General features: G+C 35.5%; 1 protein-coding gene across 3 annotated transcripts; it reads right to left on the bottom strand.

Moving 5' to 3' along the window:
• Positions 1 to 1,135: 1,135 nt before the first annotated feature.
• ZNF330 (zinc finger protein 330) lies at positions 1,136 to 18,153 on the bottom strand. Of its 3 annotated transcripts, none has more exons than XM_036931588.2 (10): positions 18,000 to 18,153; positions 16,073 to 16,205; positions 14,293 to 14,312; positions 14,133 to 14,203; positions 11,478 to 11,557; positions 8,787 to 8,913; positions 8,238 to 8,342; positions 4,865 to 4,911; positions 3,708 to 3,825; positions 1,136 to 2,096 (listed from the first exon to the last, which is right to left on the bottom strand). In XM_036931588.2, the coding sequence occupies exons 2-10, from the start codon at positions 16,190 to 16,192 to the stop codon at positions 1,822 to 1,824; spliced, it is 963 nt and encodes a 320-aa protein (XP_036787483.2). In that variant the 5' UTR covers positions 16,193 to 16,205; positions 18,000 to 18,153; the 3' UTR covers positions 1,136 to 1,821. The 3 variants fall into 3 exon arrangements, with proteins under 3 accessions (XP_036787483.2, XP_036787564.2, XP_036787647.2); XM_036931669.2 differs by having other exon boundaries at positions 16,073 to 16,201; positions 18,000 to 18,142; XM_036931752.2 differs by lacking the exon at positions 18,000 to 18,153 and adding an exon at positions 14,841 to 15,334 and having other exon boundaries at positions 16,073 to 16,206.
• Positions 18,154 to 18,582: the final 429 nt, after the last annotated feature.

The following is an 18,582-nucleotide window of genomic DNA, read 5'->3' as shown; positions in this document are numbered from 1 at the left end:
GTTGACATCCAAAATATATAGAGCCCATGCACCTCAACAAACAAAAAGCAAATAATTCAATTAAAAAATGGGCAGATGAGCTGAATAGACACTTCTCCAAAGAAGAAATTCAGATGGCCAACAGACACATGAAAAGATGCTCCACATCACTTGTTATCAGAGAAATACAAATTGAAACCACAATGAGATATCACCTCATACCAGTAAGGATTGCCACTATCCAAAAGACAAACAACAATAAATGTTGACAAGGTTGTGGAGAAAGGGGAGCCCTCCTACACTGCTGGTGGGAATGTAAATTAGTTCAACCATTGTGGAAAGCAGTATGGAGGTTCCTCCAAAAACTCAAAATAGACATACCATTTGACTCAGGAATTCCACTTCTAGGAATTTACCCTAAGAATGCAGCAGCCCAGTTTGAAAAAGACAAATGCACCCCTATGTTTATCGCAGCACTATTTACAATAGCCAAGAAATGGAAGCAACCTAAGTGTCCATCAGTAGATGAATGGATAAAGAAAATGTGGTACATATACACAATGGAATATTATTCAACCATAAGAAGAAAACAAATCCTACCATTTGCAACAACATGGATGGAGCTAGAGGGTATTATGCTCAGTGAAATAAGCCAGGTGGAGAAAGACAAGTACCAAATGATTTCACTCATATGTGGAGTATAAGAACAAAGGAAAACTGAAGGAACAAAACAGCAGCAGAATCACAGAACCCAAGAATGGGCTAACAGTTACCAAAGGGAAAGGGACTGGGGAGGATGGGTGGGAAGGGAGGGATAAGGGCGGGGAAAAAGAAAGGGGGGCATTACAATTAGCATGTATAATGTTGGGGGGGGGCACGGGGAGGGCTGTGCAACAGAGAGAAGACAAGTAGTGATTCTACAGCATCTTACTGGGCTGATGGACAGTCACTGTAAAGGGGTTTGTGGGGGGGACTTGGTGAAGGGGGGAGCCTAGTAAACATAATGTTCTTCATGTAATTATAGATTAATGATACCAAAATAAAAATAATAAAAAAATAAATGAAGCAGTTAATACAAAAGTTCATACAAATATATTGAAAGGCTTTCCAAAATAAGCTTAAAAAATTGAGAACAAGAAATTTAAAGTACAGAAAGTATGTAAGTGAAATACTAGATTTATTCAAAGAGAAATGGTATTTCCTGGATAAAGCTATAACACTGTTTTTCATTCTGTGTTTCTGAAAAATGACTCTGTAGTTGCCTTTGTCTATACAGAAATAACAGGTACTATTCAGGGCATACAATGCAAAGAAAGAAATGAATAAGCCAATTGCAAAAGCATACAAATCATGACTACTTAAGATAACATGAATATTTAGTGAAAATTTAGCATATAACATCTGACATTTGTCCTGTGGACATACAAGGAAATAATACAGTAATGCATTTTACCCATTACATTTTACAAATCAGACAAAATGAATTCATAAGCAGTGTTTTTTTTAAATATATTTCAAACAAATATATTACCGTCCTACTCCTTTATTCTGTTTATGTATCTAACTGGCAAAACCTACTGGATTACTGAAATCAGTTAAATCCAGTCCATGATGCTTCAATTGCTTGGATCATAACATCTTACATATGAAACTCATTTTACTTTCTGCTACAAGCCTGATTTTCAGTTTCTATGAAAATGCTATTCCCTACTACTTGCCCCAGTGAGACTCCTCCTTTGCACAAGGCTAAGTGACAGTACTTTTAAACATACACACACAGCTCATCAAGCACACCCTTTCCTGCTCCTCTCAGACACAGTCACCAGGGGGCAAGAAGCTCTCCTAGTTCTCCTGTTCCTCATAGTGAGCATGGCCACTGGCATAGGTCCTTCCTAAATTCAGATTTGTAAACAAGTCTGATGACTCAGCATCTGAGTCCTTTCCACCTTCGTCTTCATCCTCTTCATCATCCTCCTCCTCCTCCTCCTCCTCCTCCTCGTCATGGCAGCTGGCGTCACCATACCTATCAGATGAGAGGCTCTTCCAGTAGGCGTCAGACCCAGAAGCTCCATCTCCCTCTTCACCTCCAGCCTGCCTACCGAATTTCAGGGAGCGTGCTACAAAAGACAGATGTGGACATGGCACTTTATTAGTTCCAATTCCCTACACCTTCATTTTCCTCTATAGTTTATAAAATTACATAATTTGAATGGCTGCTTCTTACTCCCAGATGAAAAAATAAGCCACATTTTCCTACTTTCCTTAAAAGAAAGGAGACCCTAGAAAAAACAATCAGTTCTATCCTATTTGGACTGTACACACAAGCCATATGTAATAACAAATAATAAAGAAGACAGTGTCATTTCATTAACTCTAGGTAAAGATGGAAAACAAAATGACGACAATCGCACTCTCCAAACATAAGTTAAATAAAGCATGTTAAAAACTAAAATGTCCTTTTGATCAATTAAAAGTTTATTTTCAAATCACAGAACAGTTGATTTCACATATTATTACATTTTTCTTCAGAGAGCTTTTTGATATTTCAGGTGTTCCACAAGACAAAGCCTCTCATTTCTTCTACCTCAGCAGCAACATAAAGTTTAGTGCAAAAAAATGAACAAAATCACCAGTCTCACCCCATTGCACAACTGTACCTCTGAGTAAGCAGAATACTTCCACAGTCAGTTAGAATTATGGTTCCATTCTGGTATGTTTGGTAAAGAGTGAAATTCTCTTTAACAAAACTGAGCTGCATCAGTAAGGATGTCTGCAGTACAGGCAGACCTTGAAGATGCTGCAGGGTCAGTCCCAGATCACCATAAAGCCAGCAGCACCACAAAGTCAGTATCATGATTTTTTTGGTTCAGTAGTGCATAGAAGTTATTTTCTGACACTATACTGTAGTCTATTAAGTGTACAATAGCATTGTCTAAAACACAATGTATGTACCTTAACTAAAAAATACTTCATTGCCAAAAAAATACTAACCATCACCTGAGCTTTCAAGCAAATTAAAATAATTCACCACAGATCACAACAAATAATAATAGAAAGTTTGAAATATTGCAAGAATTACAAATAGTGACACAGAGGCATGGAGTGAGCAAATGCTGTTGGGAAAATGGCACTGACACTTTTTAATGTAGGATTGCCACAAACCTTCATTTGTAAAAAAAAGAACAGTATCTAAGAAGAGCAATAAAGCAAAGCACAATAAAATAAGATATGCCTGTGGTCTAATTCCTTCATAGAAAGTTACATACAAACCATAAAGCAATTTCCTTTAGTAGTGATGTATTATGTAATAAGTGTAGCTGCTCAAATACCACACACCTAAGAATAGCTTCAGCATGTATTCCGATTTCCAAGTACTGAAGATTACCAGCACTTGAATATTAAGGATTTATAGCTACTCAATTATTTAATAAGGAAGTCTCAGCAAAAACAGAAAAATCACTTTCTAGTCTTAAATTTCAGTACTCCCTATGTCATTAACTGCATCAAATGACAAATATCAAAGTGAATGATGGTATATTTCTTAAGTTAAACTGTAAAATTTTACCCACAAATATTCCAAAGCTGTAAAATTCCATTTGCTTAAGAGAACACATTTGTCTTTTCAAATAGGAAGAAGAGGCAAAAACAAAAATAGAAAGAGAAAAAGATAAATCTTGTCTAAGCAAGAAATCAAAATCACTCGGTTAGTACTTGAAGAAGAGACTTACTTGACATGCTCAGGTCTTTAGTTTCCTGAGTTTCATGTCCACATTTGGGGCAGGGAGGCTGTTTCCCTTTTTCTTGCTTAAAAACCTTGCTCCTTGTATGATCATCACAGAAACAAGCCTATATTGGAAAAGTAAAATTAAGCAAGTAAATAAATCAAAAAATCAAAAAATATACAAAGACACCATTCACTATATCAAGGAAATTTAAAGACAGTTTTGTTAGGGCAAAAATTAAGAGTTTTGTTGAGACTGGTCACACTTCTGATTTAAATTTCTTAAGGGAAATGACCTTCCGCAGGACTCTTCTGAACTATGCCCTAACACAAGGCATTTCAAAAACCATACACAGGGCATGACAAGTAGATACATTTATTCATTCATAAATATATGAATATTCACAAAGCCACTGACGACATAATGGTGACTAGCCTATCTACCCTCACAGAGTATAAATCTAACTGGGGACAGACAAGTGGAGAGGCAATTACAAGACAGCATTCATTGAAAGGGAAGTGTAGAGGAAGGGTACTAAAACAGATATTGAATTCAGGAAACGTTTCTGGGGAAACGGATGTCTTAGCTAAGATCTGACAGAGAATGTGAGGTACATGAGGATAAGTAAGATGAAAGAGGGATAGAGAGCAGAGAGAACAGCAGAGAAGACAGCTAAAAGCCATTTGATAAAACTGGAGCAGAGCTGAGAGAGAAACAGAGATGGGGTTAGGAAGATTAATAACCAGAGAAATGTTTTTGAGAGGGAGTGAACCAGCTATATTTGTTTAGTGAGAGACAAGGGCTAAGGAAATAGAACATTTTGGAAATTTCACTTTACTTAAACTCTCCCAAGCAAGTGCATTTTGACTTTAATTAAATAATACTTTCATCCTTTTGGTCAGAATATCCTCCAAAAGTGTAAGGTGTAAAAACACTGAGCTAAGATTAGGAGAAGTGTGCACTAGAGTTATCTCTAACACAAGCCAACTGGAGGACTTTGGAAAGTCACTAAGCTTACTCAATTTAACCTCACAATCTCTATGATCAAAGAATTAAATAACATAAGGTTTATATGTATGTAGATTATTACAGCTATAAACCAAGGACTGGTGGAAGAGCATATAGGGATTAAAAACAAATCTAAAAAAAAAACACAACTATACCTTACAACGGAGACAGGAATGCTGACCAAGCCGATTGCATGAAACACCTATGGGGGAAAAAATACAGGATGTCCAGATTCAGATTTGGAATGCAAACGCTGTTTTCCATAGATCTGTACTTGTTCAGTTATTAACAGTTTTTTCCTATCTCATCACATGATCTAGAGGATATGTAAAAATGAGATGGAATCCCAGCCAGAAGGAAGAAAACCAATAACTGTACACACCCAGCATTCCTACACTTTTATGGTTCTAATCATTCTCTAATCTCCTATTTCTCCAGATCTAGAAGACAGCAAACTTCATGAATTATGTCAGAAAACAGAAATGGTCAACATCATTTTTCCCATGACACTGGCTGAAGCTCTTCTTTTAATTATATGGCAATTAAATTTTAAAAGGAGTTAACTGTTTCTATTAATATATATTCTCTTCTGGTGGCAATATTGCCATTTTTTGTGTAACTTCTGAAAAGAGAATAGAATACTTTAGGCAGAAAAGGGTGACTATGAAGAGAAAACAATGTTCAGTGGACAGTAAAATAGAAAAAAACTGCAAAATTTTTATCTTTATTTTAGTCAATAAGCCATATTAATTTTGGTCATTATCTATAATTAATAAGGGAAAACCTAAACTTAAGTGCAAATACATTTGGAAAAGTGAGTATGTTAAAATCAACTGAGTGCTTGCTACTATATTCAGCATATTTAAGTATACCAAATTACTCCAATAGTAACTATATTATTTTAGTCTATGGGGAAAGAATCTGAAATCTTAAACATTTCCACTTGAAGATATGCCCAGAGAGTCTGATTCGCTCTTCAGTCAAAAAAAGGCATATTTAAGGAAAATGCTATAAATCTCTTTCAAATACACATCCAGAAAACATACTGAAAGTACAATGCTCCCAACCCAATTTCCCAGGGCACACCAGGCATTTCTGATACAGAATCTTTTCCTGTTCCTACCAGTTAAATCACTGCCAGGCCACAATGACACTATTCCAAGAAATTAGTTGTTGCCGATGTCACCCTCTTTACCACAGGGAACTCAAACCAGGACGGATTATGGCACTGCTAGTCTTCTCTCTCCAGGGACCTCAACCCCACACATATATACTCTCAGTTCACCACCCAGAAAGTTCTCTCCCCAAGAATTAAAATAAAGAACTCATTGCTCCCAGATTCTAAAATTAGTTTCACTTTCCTAGTTTTAAATAGAGGAATGGTTTTATTTTTCAGTCTATTTATGTATTCAGAGTATTTTGAAAGAAAGTAGGTTGGGATGATCAAAGCCTTCTGACATTTTAAATTAGGAGTCTCCAGGCCATTTTAATTACAGCTGATCCTTGAACAACACAGGTTTGAACTGCACAGGTCCACTTATACATGGAGTTTTTTCAATAAATACATTGGAAAATATTTTGGAGATTTGCAACAGTTTGAAAAAACAGAACAGCATGGACTAGAAATACCAAAAAAATTAAGAAAAAGTTAGGTATGTCATGAATGCAGTAAACACAAATGTTAAGTCTATTTTATCAATTACTCTAATAAAATCAACAGTGATTAAGTCTGAGGGAGCCAAAAATTATATGCAGATTTTCAACTGTGTGGAAGGTCAACACCCCTATTCCCCACATTGTGCTAGGTCCCATCATATTTTTAAAAATACGAGCAGGGTTAAACACATGTGGGTTTCTTTTTTCTCTTAAAACATCTTTTCCACATAATCATTGGTAAATAATTACAGGCAAATATTTTAATATACATAAATTGTAGATATATTTGCATATATGCAAATATAGATATTGTGAATAAGTATTTTAAAGAATTTCTAAATTCCCCATTTATAGTTGTAAGGTCAAATCAATAAAAGATGAGATATGACCCATTAAGTGGGTGAAACAAACTCTACATTTATGGCTTTTGTGTATGATTAGGAGAGTATTTCAGAGAACACATTTCCAGCACTGAATGGCAACAGGCAAAGGAAGAATGGAAAAAAAAAAAAAGTGTTTACATTTTTATAAAATAATAATAAAAAGGTTTACTTTTTTATAAAATATAAATTTCAGTAAGCCAAAGAAACCTGTGACTCTGCCTAGAGAGTACTTTAATATCAGGTTTATCTGAAAATCCTGCCAATTATTTCGTTTTTGTATTTTTCCTGTCTTTTAATGAATCACTTAAAACTTCTTGAGGTTTACAACCTTACCACTCATAGTTTCCTCTCTTTGGGGCCAGGTACTGTAAAATACACAAAGCTCCCAAGTCCCAAATACAATAACTCAATTTTTATATTATACTTTCTGCAAAAGCCTAAGAATGGCTCAAAAACTCTATATACTTTGAGATGTTCTTTAAATATTTGAGAATTTATACATAAATATTAAAAGAAATACATGCATATAGATAGGTAGATAGATCAATCTTAGATTGGTGATTTATCAACTTTCAATTTATAGATGAATATAGGTATTAACATTTCATACCAGAACAAGAACTGAATTCAAGTGAGTATCTGGGGAATTTCAGTCTTTCTGATGATGCCATGTTCTATTCAATAAGGGCTTTCTAAGTGCTAGGTAACATACTAATGCTTTATAAGGATTTTCATTTCAATTAACTCTTTGAAAAAGAAATTAGTATCTTCCTTTAATAGGTAACAAAACTTAAGCTTAGAAAAATTTGGGGATTTTCCCAAAATCCTGTAAGTAGATAAGCCAGTAAGTAAAATACAAGCAATGTTTGCTTCCAAAACTTGGGCTTTTGACAAATCAATAGCGTAGAATAAAATGCAATCTATCTGTGAAGATACCACCACCAACCTAGTCAGTGACACTGGTTCTCAAGCTGGAAAATACCTGACAATTATGTGTGTAGCCACTAAAGACAGACTCTCCAGAGATGAGGCCTGAGCTCTTGTAGTTTGTAAAAACCTCCCCAGTTCTTTCTGATCCACACTCCTATGAATCACTGGAACCAGCTAGCAGGAATAAACTAGGGGTGGTGTCATCTGGGGTCATTGGGAAATGTGTGTGTGTTTTGACCGGGGGCAGATGGTTGTTATAATAACCTGGACATATAATGAAATTCAGTACTCAGGGCCAGGAATGCTACAAGTCCTATAATGCATGATCAATCACACAAAATGAGTAATTGATCCAACGACAAGGCTATTGATATCCCTGTTAAAAAGAAATGGATTATGTTTTCTGAATTTTTTTCTAGAAACAGAAAATATTGAATTGAATTAAATTACAGTCCCCATGAGGCTACATGAAAAGCTAGATACCTTTTTCAGTATAAGTTTAACACTTATACTATTAAGATACTATTGGGTAGAAATAATTTAATATACAAAAACTTACATTTAAATGTTTCCGCCTCTAAAACCTGGCAGCTGGCTTGATGTTCAAATTGATCATCTTCACAGAGAAAGTTATGGCAAAAAGAACAACTGAATATTCTGCCTCCTGTTAAATTACAAAATAAAACCCACAAATGTAAATATGATAAACTTCAATTTAAAAAGCTACTATCTGTAAATCTGCTCAGAAAAGATGCCAAGTTATTTCAGATTTACACCAAAATGGCAGTTTTTGTTCTGGTAAAGGCTACAATGAAAACTGCCAAATTGAATCATAAAAAGCAGACTCCCACTACCCCCTGGCTACTCATATAATAATTGCTCAGAGGCACCTGCTTTCCTGTAACTCTCCTCCCTACCTGCTTAGGTAACCAATCCTGGCATTGACTATTACTGTTTGTATAAATCCCTTTTGCAGCTAAACTGATAACCAAAAGTGCAGGAGTTAAAATTGACAGTATCCTGGAAAAAAAAATCTTAAAAAGAGCATCCCAAATATTCAAAGTCAGTTTTTACTTATAACAGGGTTGAGTGGCATATAATCACTCACCATGGTCCCAGACACCTCGTTCACATTCCACACATTCGGCATCAGTAAGAGGGCAGGCACAGGCATGTGTACTGAGACATTTCCTACCATGGCAAACCCAAGCTTCACAGAAGTCACATATTGCACCCTACAACCAGGGAAATTAATAAAAATTAATCTTTGTCACCTGACTGGCTGCAACCACTGTTTAACCAATGGCAACCATCAAAATTGTACACATTTACCAATTTATCAATTCTCAGTAATAGCTAGTGATTTCATTCGAGAAAAACTTCTACTATTTAAGCCAAAATTAAAGTGGGTTCTCTGAAAATCAAACTACTTTACCAAGAGCTATTTGAATATATAATACTTAGGCAAAATTCAAAAGAAAATGAAGGGGGAAACTATATATTTACCCTGATATAAACCATTAAAGTAAGTGAAAGAGTTCAAAGTAGAGTCTACAATTTAAGTATTCTTTTCTATAGCAATTCTGGCAACTTATTTTTTTTTAAATACTGATATATTTGACTTAAGAAAATCCCTTATCTGTGTAATTTATAAAATAATCACATGGCTTTTCTAAAATAACTGAGAGAAAATATTAAACTTCGGCCACCATCTTTTTTCTTTTAAGGCAATTTATGAGTCAAATAATTACTACATTTCCTTGTGGAAAAAAATTAAAGTAAAATATAAGACCTAAACGAGAGGATAAGACTCTCCAATTCTACAAAAACATAAGATAGTAAGACTATACACTTCAGCAACACAGCAACATCCACAGAATACTAACAGCTATAAAGAATCTTAAGGAAATGGGACTGGATGGGCTCTCCTTTAGAGATGAGAAACAGGGACTTAATTAAGATTTTAGTCCAAATCCCAAAGGTATATTCCCAAGGAGCTTAGATTTTAAATCCAGGTCTTCCAAAGCTCAATTCAGTGTTCTACTTTTATTCAAGGCTCCATAACAGAAGTGGTAAACAGAAAATAGGAAGAATGTTTTCCACTTGTAAGGGCGGATTATCAATGTAGCTAATCCTCAACATCTCTTGGAACACTCAGGGGTCTAGCAACAAAGGACAGCACATTAAACTGGGTGATCCAGGAGAGTTTAAGAAAAGTAATTTACAAACGACAGGAAAGGACTTAGAAAAAACACCAAGGGATGACACAGTTACAATCCCTGGGTCTGAAACAAGGGGAGAGGAGTTAAGTTACCAGAGCCCTAAAGAGCTATACTGGAGAGGATTACCCATCCCTTTGAGAAGAAGTGTTGCCAATTTAAATCTAAAATTGAATGAACAATTCAGTATCTGCCTCCTACTGGATGAAAAAACAAAACCCACAAATGTAAATTTGATAAACTTTAATCTAAAAATGTCCTATCTATAAAACTGCTCAGAAAAGATGGCAAGTTATTTCAGATTTACACCAAAATGGCACAGTTTTTGTTCTGGTTAAAAGCCACAATGAAAACTTTAAACAAGCTATGAAACATGAATTGGCCAAAATTCCTCTCCAAACCCGGACAACCCAGTAGGGAGTGAACTGGGAAATAAACACCCAGATCATATTCTCCTCCCATCTTCAGGTCTCCTGCCAGGGTCTTCCACTGGCTGAACCCAAAGAAAAGCCACAAGGTAAGAAAGTTACTGATTCAGTCCATACACACAGGTCAGGTTCCCAAGGCAAAGCAGGGTATCAGAGAGTGAGGGAAACGGAATCTTTACAGACAGATTAAATTTCAGAATCAATTTTCTAGAATTTATAACTAAAGATACATGATTCTATTTAAATGTTTATATAAGAGATCATTCACACTCATATAACTCAGTGAATTAAAGCAAAAAAGTTTAATAAATTTAGACATAACAAGCTCGAGTACAATGTTTGAATAAAGATAACTTCACAATTGTTTATTTAAAATAAAGAGGAATTCACAAAATGATTATGAATAATTCTAGCTCCTTGCTTCTATTAGATATGCATACATGAAATATATAAAGGTTTGCCTCATAATAGAAAATTACATGTTCTTGGAAAATTACTATAAATAAAATACTCTGCTTGATGTAAAAAAAAATTACTTTTTTCATGAATTGAAATTTGGACTTGAGCATTAATCACAAATAGAATACAATATAACTAGTTAAAAGGATAATATTTGTAATGAAAAAGAGGATAATGCATCATACGATAAAACTGTTTTTATTATTTAAAACAATGAATTTCTGTAGAGAATTCTAAATGTAATAAAGAAATTATGTATAATTCTGTGTTCAATATGTATTCTTTTTGAAATGTAAAGCTTTAAAAAAAACTACTAATGCTAGGTAATTCTGCAATGAGGTTGCTTATTTTTCCAAAAGCTTAAACATTGGTTAAACAGGGCTCTCAGTATAATAAATAATATTCTATGAAGTCTAATTAACACACATTAGAAAGATATCACTGGCAAATGAATTTTTGCCTTAGTCAACATTAAATAAGTTTTCACTCCTTGTGTTTACCAATAAGAAAAAAGAAAGCAAAAACAAGTGGGTAGTAATGGAAAATCATACATAGAACATGACACAGATAATGCAGGTAACTACAGACTGAACCAAGGGATAAAGCACTGCTATTTAGGAAAAAATAGCCATTGGTTAGAATGACTTTGTTATCCATGGACCCCATTTGTCTAAGAGATGACAAAAAGCTTACCACCATTGCAAGGCCGGTACTATAGACACCAGCATGCTTTATGACACAGTCTGAAGACTTCATCATGCATTTTGTTTTCCCTAGTAAGGAAACAAATTGCACTATTAGTGTTACTAAGTAGTACATGCAAGTAGTCACCAATTCCTCTTTTTACCCAGCCTAAGTTCCTATGGAAATAATATGAATATAAAAGGATAGAAACCAGCATTGTTTACTGCTTATATAATTAAAAAGAGAATATGCCTATAACTGAGATCTAACTTAAGTCAGATCTTTTGAGATTAGAAATTAAATAATCTTTAAAAATGGATTGCACAGTGAGCAAAACCGAAGGTTTCTGTGATGGCTGCCCTTGTACTGTTCACCATGTAAGAACTTATTCACTATGTAAGAATTTGTTCTCCATGTAAGAACTTGTTTGTTATGCCTCAGAAGATTGGAGACTGACGAAAATTAGGCTTGGGGTGTATTAATGATTGTGCATTGAGCATTGACTCCCCTATACAGAATTTTATTGTTGTTAACAACCATTTGATCAATAAATATGAGAGATGCCCTCACAAAAAAAAAAAAAAAAAATAGTATACACTTCCAATGGTAAAATAATAAGTAACCGGGATGTAATGAATATAGTCAAGATATTGTAACAGCTTGGTATGGTGATAGCTGGTACCTAGAATTGTCATGTATATAAATGTTGAGTCACTATGTTGTACACCTGAAACTAATGTAATGTAATACCGTGTGTCAACTACCCTTCAATAAAAAAATAATTATCTACAAAAAAAAAAAAAAAATAGATTGCACAGTAAGGTTATATGTTAATTCATGCTTGTACTAAAATCAGAAATGTTAAGTTATGCTTTGTAAAATAATGATCATTATAGCAGTTTAAATCCTGTGAATTTTCAGATGAATTAAAACAGATTTTAAAATACTCTGCTTTAAAATGAATTTTACATTTATAATTCACAATAAAGTCTGGTTTAAAGTTATTACTTATTTTTTCACAGAACATCCCAAATGAAACCAAATAATGATTATGCAACTTATTTGGTTCATTTTTTAAGTTAATCCATATGTGAAAATTTAGCCTCCAAAATAGCCCTAAAAATATCCAAGTAAACATTCTTCCAATAAAATTTTCAAATACTGATCAAGTGGGCACAAAAAACAGGAATATAGTGAAAGAGCTAAAAATCACAATATATAGCCACAAAAGCTTTGATCTAACAGCAAATTATCAACCCAAAACATTGTCAGGATATTCACTTATCATATACTATGTGAAGATTAATGGTGATATATTAATCACCCATCTCAGACTCCACAAAGCAGAACACAAAAGCAGAAGACGCTCAATTTTCCATTATCTTGATTACCTGAGGAATAAAAGCTGGACAACAGGAAATGGGAAGAAAGAGAAACTGGAAATGACAGGCAGCAGCTATCCAAATATTCCATGTGTAACACTTAAGTACAAGAATCAATCAGTAAGTGGGAAATGATTGTTCTATAGCAGTATAAAACTCAAGCCCCAGAGCACTCAAAATATGAGATGGTTCTAGCACGAATTTAATCTTCTCCATAATCTATTTTCTCACTCTATATTCATCTTTTGTAAAATAAGGACATAAAACTGGCCCATCACTTAGGCCAGCATTCTCCTTTTCATTAATTATAAACTTCAAAGACAACTTCTTTGAAAGCTAGAACTACACTAGAAATATTCAGGGATGTAACCCTAAACATTCCTAACTTTCTGCAATATATCATATATTAACACATTTAAATAAGCATATTCCAAACTTTGTCCAACCTGAAACTATATCCCACAACCAAAGGGGATATTTGTTCAAATAAAGTTTGGGGAATAAATCTGGAGTGAATAAAATTTATCAGGTTTCTTTACTAGAGGTCTTCAAAACCTTTAACATATAAACATGTAACAAAAATCTCCCAGATGGGAGGGGATGGAAAGGAGAGGATGAAACACTCAGCATTTATCAAATGCATACATTGTTTTAAGAAGTATCTACTAACATGTCAAGTAGACTGTGGAAGACTATTTGTGAAACACCAATCTTGCTCTAGGAACTAACATTTGATTTTACTCTAAAAGTTTCCATTTACACTTGGGAACTGAGTACTTAGCAACTCTATTTCAATCACCTGGGAATACATGTATGGAAATTCAGGAATCATATGCTAAGTGCCAAAATAAAAATAAACTGATTACAAAAATTGGCACTAGGTAAATGTGGAATAAAATTATTTTCAATAGTCTAACATACTGCAGGTAGTATCAGCAGGAATCAAAATTTATAAAAGTAAATGGATACTACAAGACTAAAGTAGTATAATTAAAAATTCAGAATCGCTAAATATTATTAGTCTGAAATCTGATCTTTAAATGCTTAAAACAGCGTTTTGGCATCTAGGTTAACTGTATCTTAATTATTTTTCAGTTATATCAAAGAGACAAAATCAAGACTTGGTAGTGTTTTAGTAGAGCAAAATACCATTTTATGTTTATTTTATTGAAGGTAAGGAATATTATTACAAACAAAAATAAACCCAATTTCAAACTGATGAACTGCCAAACAAATGTTTATTAAAAGAAAAGGTATGTGTCTTTAGTTATCATATACTTACCACACTGTGCACAAATTGGTAACTTCTGTACAGAATTACAAAAATAGCAAAATGCTCTATTCTTCTGCCGTCTTGTCATGTAAAATAAAAATTTTAAATATAGTCAATATCAGATAAAAGGTCAGATTTTCTTATTAAATACAGATAAATAAAAATTTACCTCTGACACTTGTCACATTCCTGTAAAATATAAAAACATAACATTAATTTTCTACTGACTGAAAATTACAAATTTACTTGCATTTTAAAGAATACCTTGTTTTTCATACTGAAACTTAAGTGACATTTCCCTAAACCCTCCAACTTCACCCACGTACACAGCCATCTATACATACTTTAATAACAGAGGTATGCTCTTGGACATACCACACTAGAAAAAGAAGTGGCATTTTCATAAAACAGGCTAAACACAGTGGTGGTTTGTTCTTTGGACTTTTTTTTAAGGAATCAGACCAAGTAATACAGAACAGACATATGAAACAGTAGAGACACTCATATGAAGCTCACAGAAAACCCAGAAACCTAAACATGACATTAAAAGTTCTCAACAATCTGGTTGCTAAAACAACTTTCAAACCTGGCTGACCTATTCTCTTTAGATTCAAGTCATTATTTGTCAGCCATTCTAGAACTGTCTTGAACTCTCTTTTCAAATGCCTTACTTAATCTAATACTTTTCTCTGAAAAATCCCTCCTCACAATCTTTACCTGTTCAAAGTTATGGTGATGATCCCACCTCCGCTGTGAACTGGACACCATCCACACACTCAGCTTCACCACCTCTCAATCCTAACGTACTTTAGGATTAACTGTACCTTTATGGCAACACTAAATTACTAATGTCTGGCCTTCGTTATATGTATTTATGCTATCCACACACTCAACTTCACCACCTCTCAATCCTAATGTACTTTAGGATTAACTGTACCTTTATGGCAACACTACTAAAGTCTGGCCTTCATTATATGTATTTATGTATGTGAGTCATTTCTTGTTTTGTCTGTCCCATACCACTCTTCTCTAGAAATGACCCTGTCCCATCTGTGCTATCTAATCCGCTCTTTCCCAACCCCAGTCCCAGCCATAAATGTCAGTCCTGGGATGGGCACCCACCCAAGTCCGAACTGAGTTCTTTCTCTTTCTGAGGGCAACATTTCGTGAGCTACCAGTGTCCATGAACCCAATCAACTGGATCATGAGGCCTAAGAAAATGGAAACAAAAGCCAAAGATGCAACTACAAGACTTCCAGGTTCCAGCTGTCACCACGCCCTAGCTACACACTTGCCCTTCTCAGCTACACAGTAGTCCATTATTCATTCAGCAAATTCTATTTCTCCCTGAAGTTATATAAACTGGACATATCATTTATAAACAAACAAGTTTTAAATAATACACAAAATAACTGATCTATAAACTTGTGGTAGAGGACTGTGTCACTCATCTATGTATCCTCCAGAGTGCCTAAAATAGAACCTGGCACAGAGTAGATGCACAATAAACATCTGTGGAATTAAGTAATAGCATTTCCTATGAAACAAAAGAAGAAAAAATAGTAGTAGGAATAGAAAAAGAAAAAGGAGTGGAAATGGGGAATACTAGGAAGTTTAGAAAAGAGAAATAAAATGAATTAAAATTGCTGTGACAAAGTGAGGAGAAGCCTCTTATAGGACAAACTGAATTCAGGCATAAAAAATGCTAGACAAGCTGGAAAACATCACACAGTCCCTAATATGTAAGAATACATATCACCAATAAATTCAAACAAGAATCATTGCTATTCAGTGTAGCAATGAAATGATGAAACATGCCTCTATCCCACATTTCTAATTCAATAAAATATATGCAGCAACACTGTATTCACCAAAATTTTATTCAGGTGTTTTTCAGGTAACTATTAGATAGTTTTTCACCTATTAACTGATATAAGAAAAGCTGTTACCATTGAAGCATTGCACGGATGTTTAGCTAAATCTATGGTGCTTCTTGATGCTCTTAGCTGTTTTTCACGTTCTCGACGGTTCTCTGCCTTCTTCCTTGCACCAGTCTTTTTTTTAGGCATTTTCCCTTTCTTTCTAGGCAAAAGAATAGAGAAGATAAAATTGACTAGCTGCATTTGTTACTTTAAACAAACTAAGAAATAGCAGAATGAAGTGTTCTTATTCTCATTAAAATAAACTCAGCTGTGTCATTTTGACGGTTAAGCACATTTTAAGCCTTTACGAAACATTAAGCACACATTATTTCAAATAAAATAGATGACTTTTAAAATAAGGCACTTATTTGCACTACCAATCCTAAAACATGTAAATATAAAAAAAAAAATCATTTTCCCAAAAGCCAAAATTGTTTTCTTCTCTAGGAAAAAAATTTCTCTTATGTTAAGAACTCGTTAAAAAAAATTATTAGGCATATAGAATTAATGAGAAATCATTTAAAATATACAGATTATTTATTTATCCAGTTTCATATCACTTTTTGAGCAACATACTCAGATGATCTGATGCTGCTAAGACTTGAAGTTTACCAATAAGAAAAAAGACATTACATTTTACAAATTATATGTACAAATTACATTAACTACAAAGTCAATTTATTGATAGGATATTAAAGGTATAATAGTTGTTTGGACTCCAAAAGCTGCCTTTCGGTCTAAATGCATTAAGCACAAAGAGTTCAAATTTATGTTTAAAATATGTATTTACCACATACATCAAATAAGGACTTTAAAACCGGCTCTCATCATAGTTAGAACTACAACCTCTTAAAAAAAAACAGAATTTTTACTAAATAACACATGTTTATTTGGATTTTCATCCAATCAGAAGGATTCTAACCGTATCTTTCTCGACAATGTTTGCCTCCCAGCAGGGCCAGGCATATATTAAACAATAAATCGAGGGACACAGGAATGAACGAATCTATGTATTTGCTGTGAAATATATCAAATTTCTTAATAATCTTCAAAAGACATATTTTTAAAGTCTTTTCCAAGAGTGATTCTCCGGGATCAACTGTAGAAACCCCGGAAAATACAGATTTAGACTTCAAGGCTCTACTCAAGAATTACAAATTCTAAGCCTCCTGGAACAGGATAAAATTTCACTGCGACTGTGACACACAACCTCCTTGATATCAACATTCTTACTCAAAAAAACTAATGTCTGTCCACAATACACGAAGAGAATTTCAAGAAGGCACACCTTCAGGAAATTTCTATTTTTCATTCAAAAGGGCAAGTTACAATACAGCAAAATCACTAATCAGCTTAGACTGGAAGCAATACGAAGGTTACTCATCAAGTTCACTCATCGTATTTTCCTACTTTGGTTTTCAACTCTGTTAGAGCGTCTAATCAAAACCCAAGTGGTGGGAAGTGGTGACTTAAAAATATGGGCAAATCAGGGTGGGAGGTGGTACCTCAGTAAGGGCCAAGCCCCACTAGGTCCCCTTAACGGTATTTAAACTGTCAAATCTTTTTTTTTTTTTTAATGTACTGCCCGGGTCAAAAGAGCTCAGAAAATAATCACGGGGTGATTATCCTTATATGAGTTTTCTGCGGCCACTGGAGTGAACCCATTGGTAAAGTGGAGCTTCAACTTTGTCCATTTTGTTCTGGAAACTTAAAGTGAATTATTTTCCTCAGCCTGGCACGGGTTTAAGCTCTCCTCCAGCACCGCTCCGACTTCCTTAGGAAGCGGCCCGTGAGTCCCGAGGCCCTGGAGCACGAGCCGCAGCCGTAGGACCCAGCGGGGCGAAGGGAGGCGTCCGGGGGGTCCTCTGGAGGTGCCGCGCGACTCGGGAAACTGCAACCGTCACCCTCCCGTAGGACGCCCGCCCTCGCGTGCGCTCCATCCGACCTCGCTCACCCTCGAGGGGAGGCCGGGCTCACTCAGGGGCGGAGGGGCAGGGAACGGCCCGAGGGCGGCCCCAGGCAGCAATAAGGCCTACTCGCCCACCGCGACACCAGGAAGAGGGTACTAACACCGAGGACAGCGGATGGAAACCAGCCGGGACGCTGGGAGCCGGACCGGACGTCCTCTGACATCACGGCGTCCTTACGGCAGCGCGTCCCAGTGAAGGGCCCGCCCACTCCGCTCGCTCGCTCGCCCGGCCCCGCCCACTCCTGCGGGGCCGAAGCTCCCGGTCCGGGACGGGAGGGGGTGCTGACCGGAAGGAGGCCTCCAGAGAGGAGAAAGGAGTAAGAGGACGGGAAGGCCTCTCAATTTAATTTTTTCAGAAAAGGAGCAATCTAAAGAAAGAGAGTTTGAACGCACAAACTTGGTACTGGATCAGTTGACTCAAACATAAAATTCTTGCCTAATTCTTTTGGAAACTTTACGCCACCTGCATCTGTTGTTCCTCACGCCTCACGTTTCCTGTTTGCTGCGCAAGCTGAGCCTTCAGTCGCTAGGGGAAGTTGTGCAGCGCCCTCCTTTGTCTCATCTTTCC

This window comes from Manis pentadactyla, chromosome 5 (assembly GCF_030020395.1).
Source record: "Manis pentadactyla isolate mManPen7 chromosome 5, mManPen7.hap1, whole genome shotgun sequence".
Taxonomy (NCBI): domain Eukaryota; kingdom Metazoa; phylum Chordata; class Mammalia; order Pholidota; family Manidae; genus Manis; species Manis pentadactyla.
The sequence above is the reverse complement of the archived record's forward strand: the minus strand, read 5'-3'. Positions and strand labels throughout refer to the sequence as shown.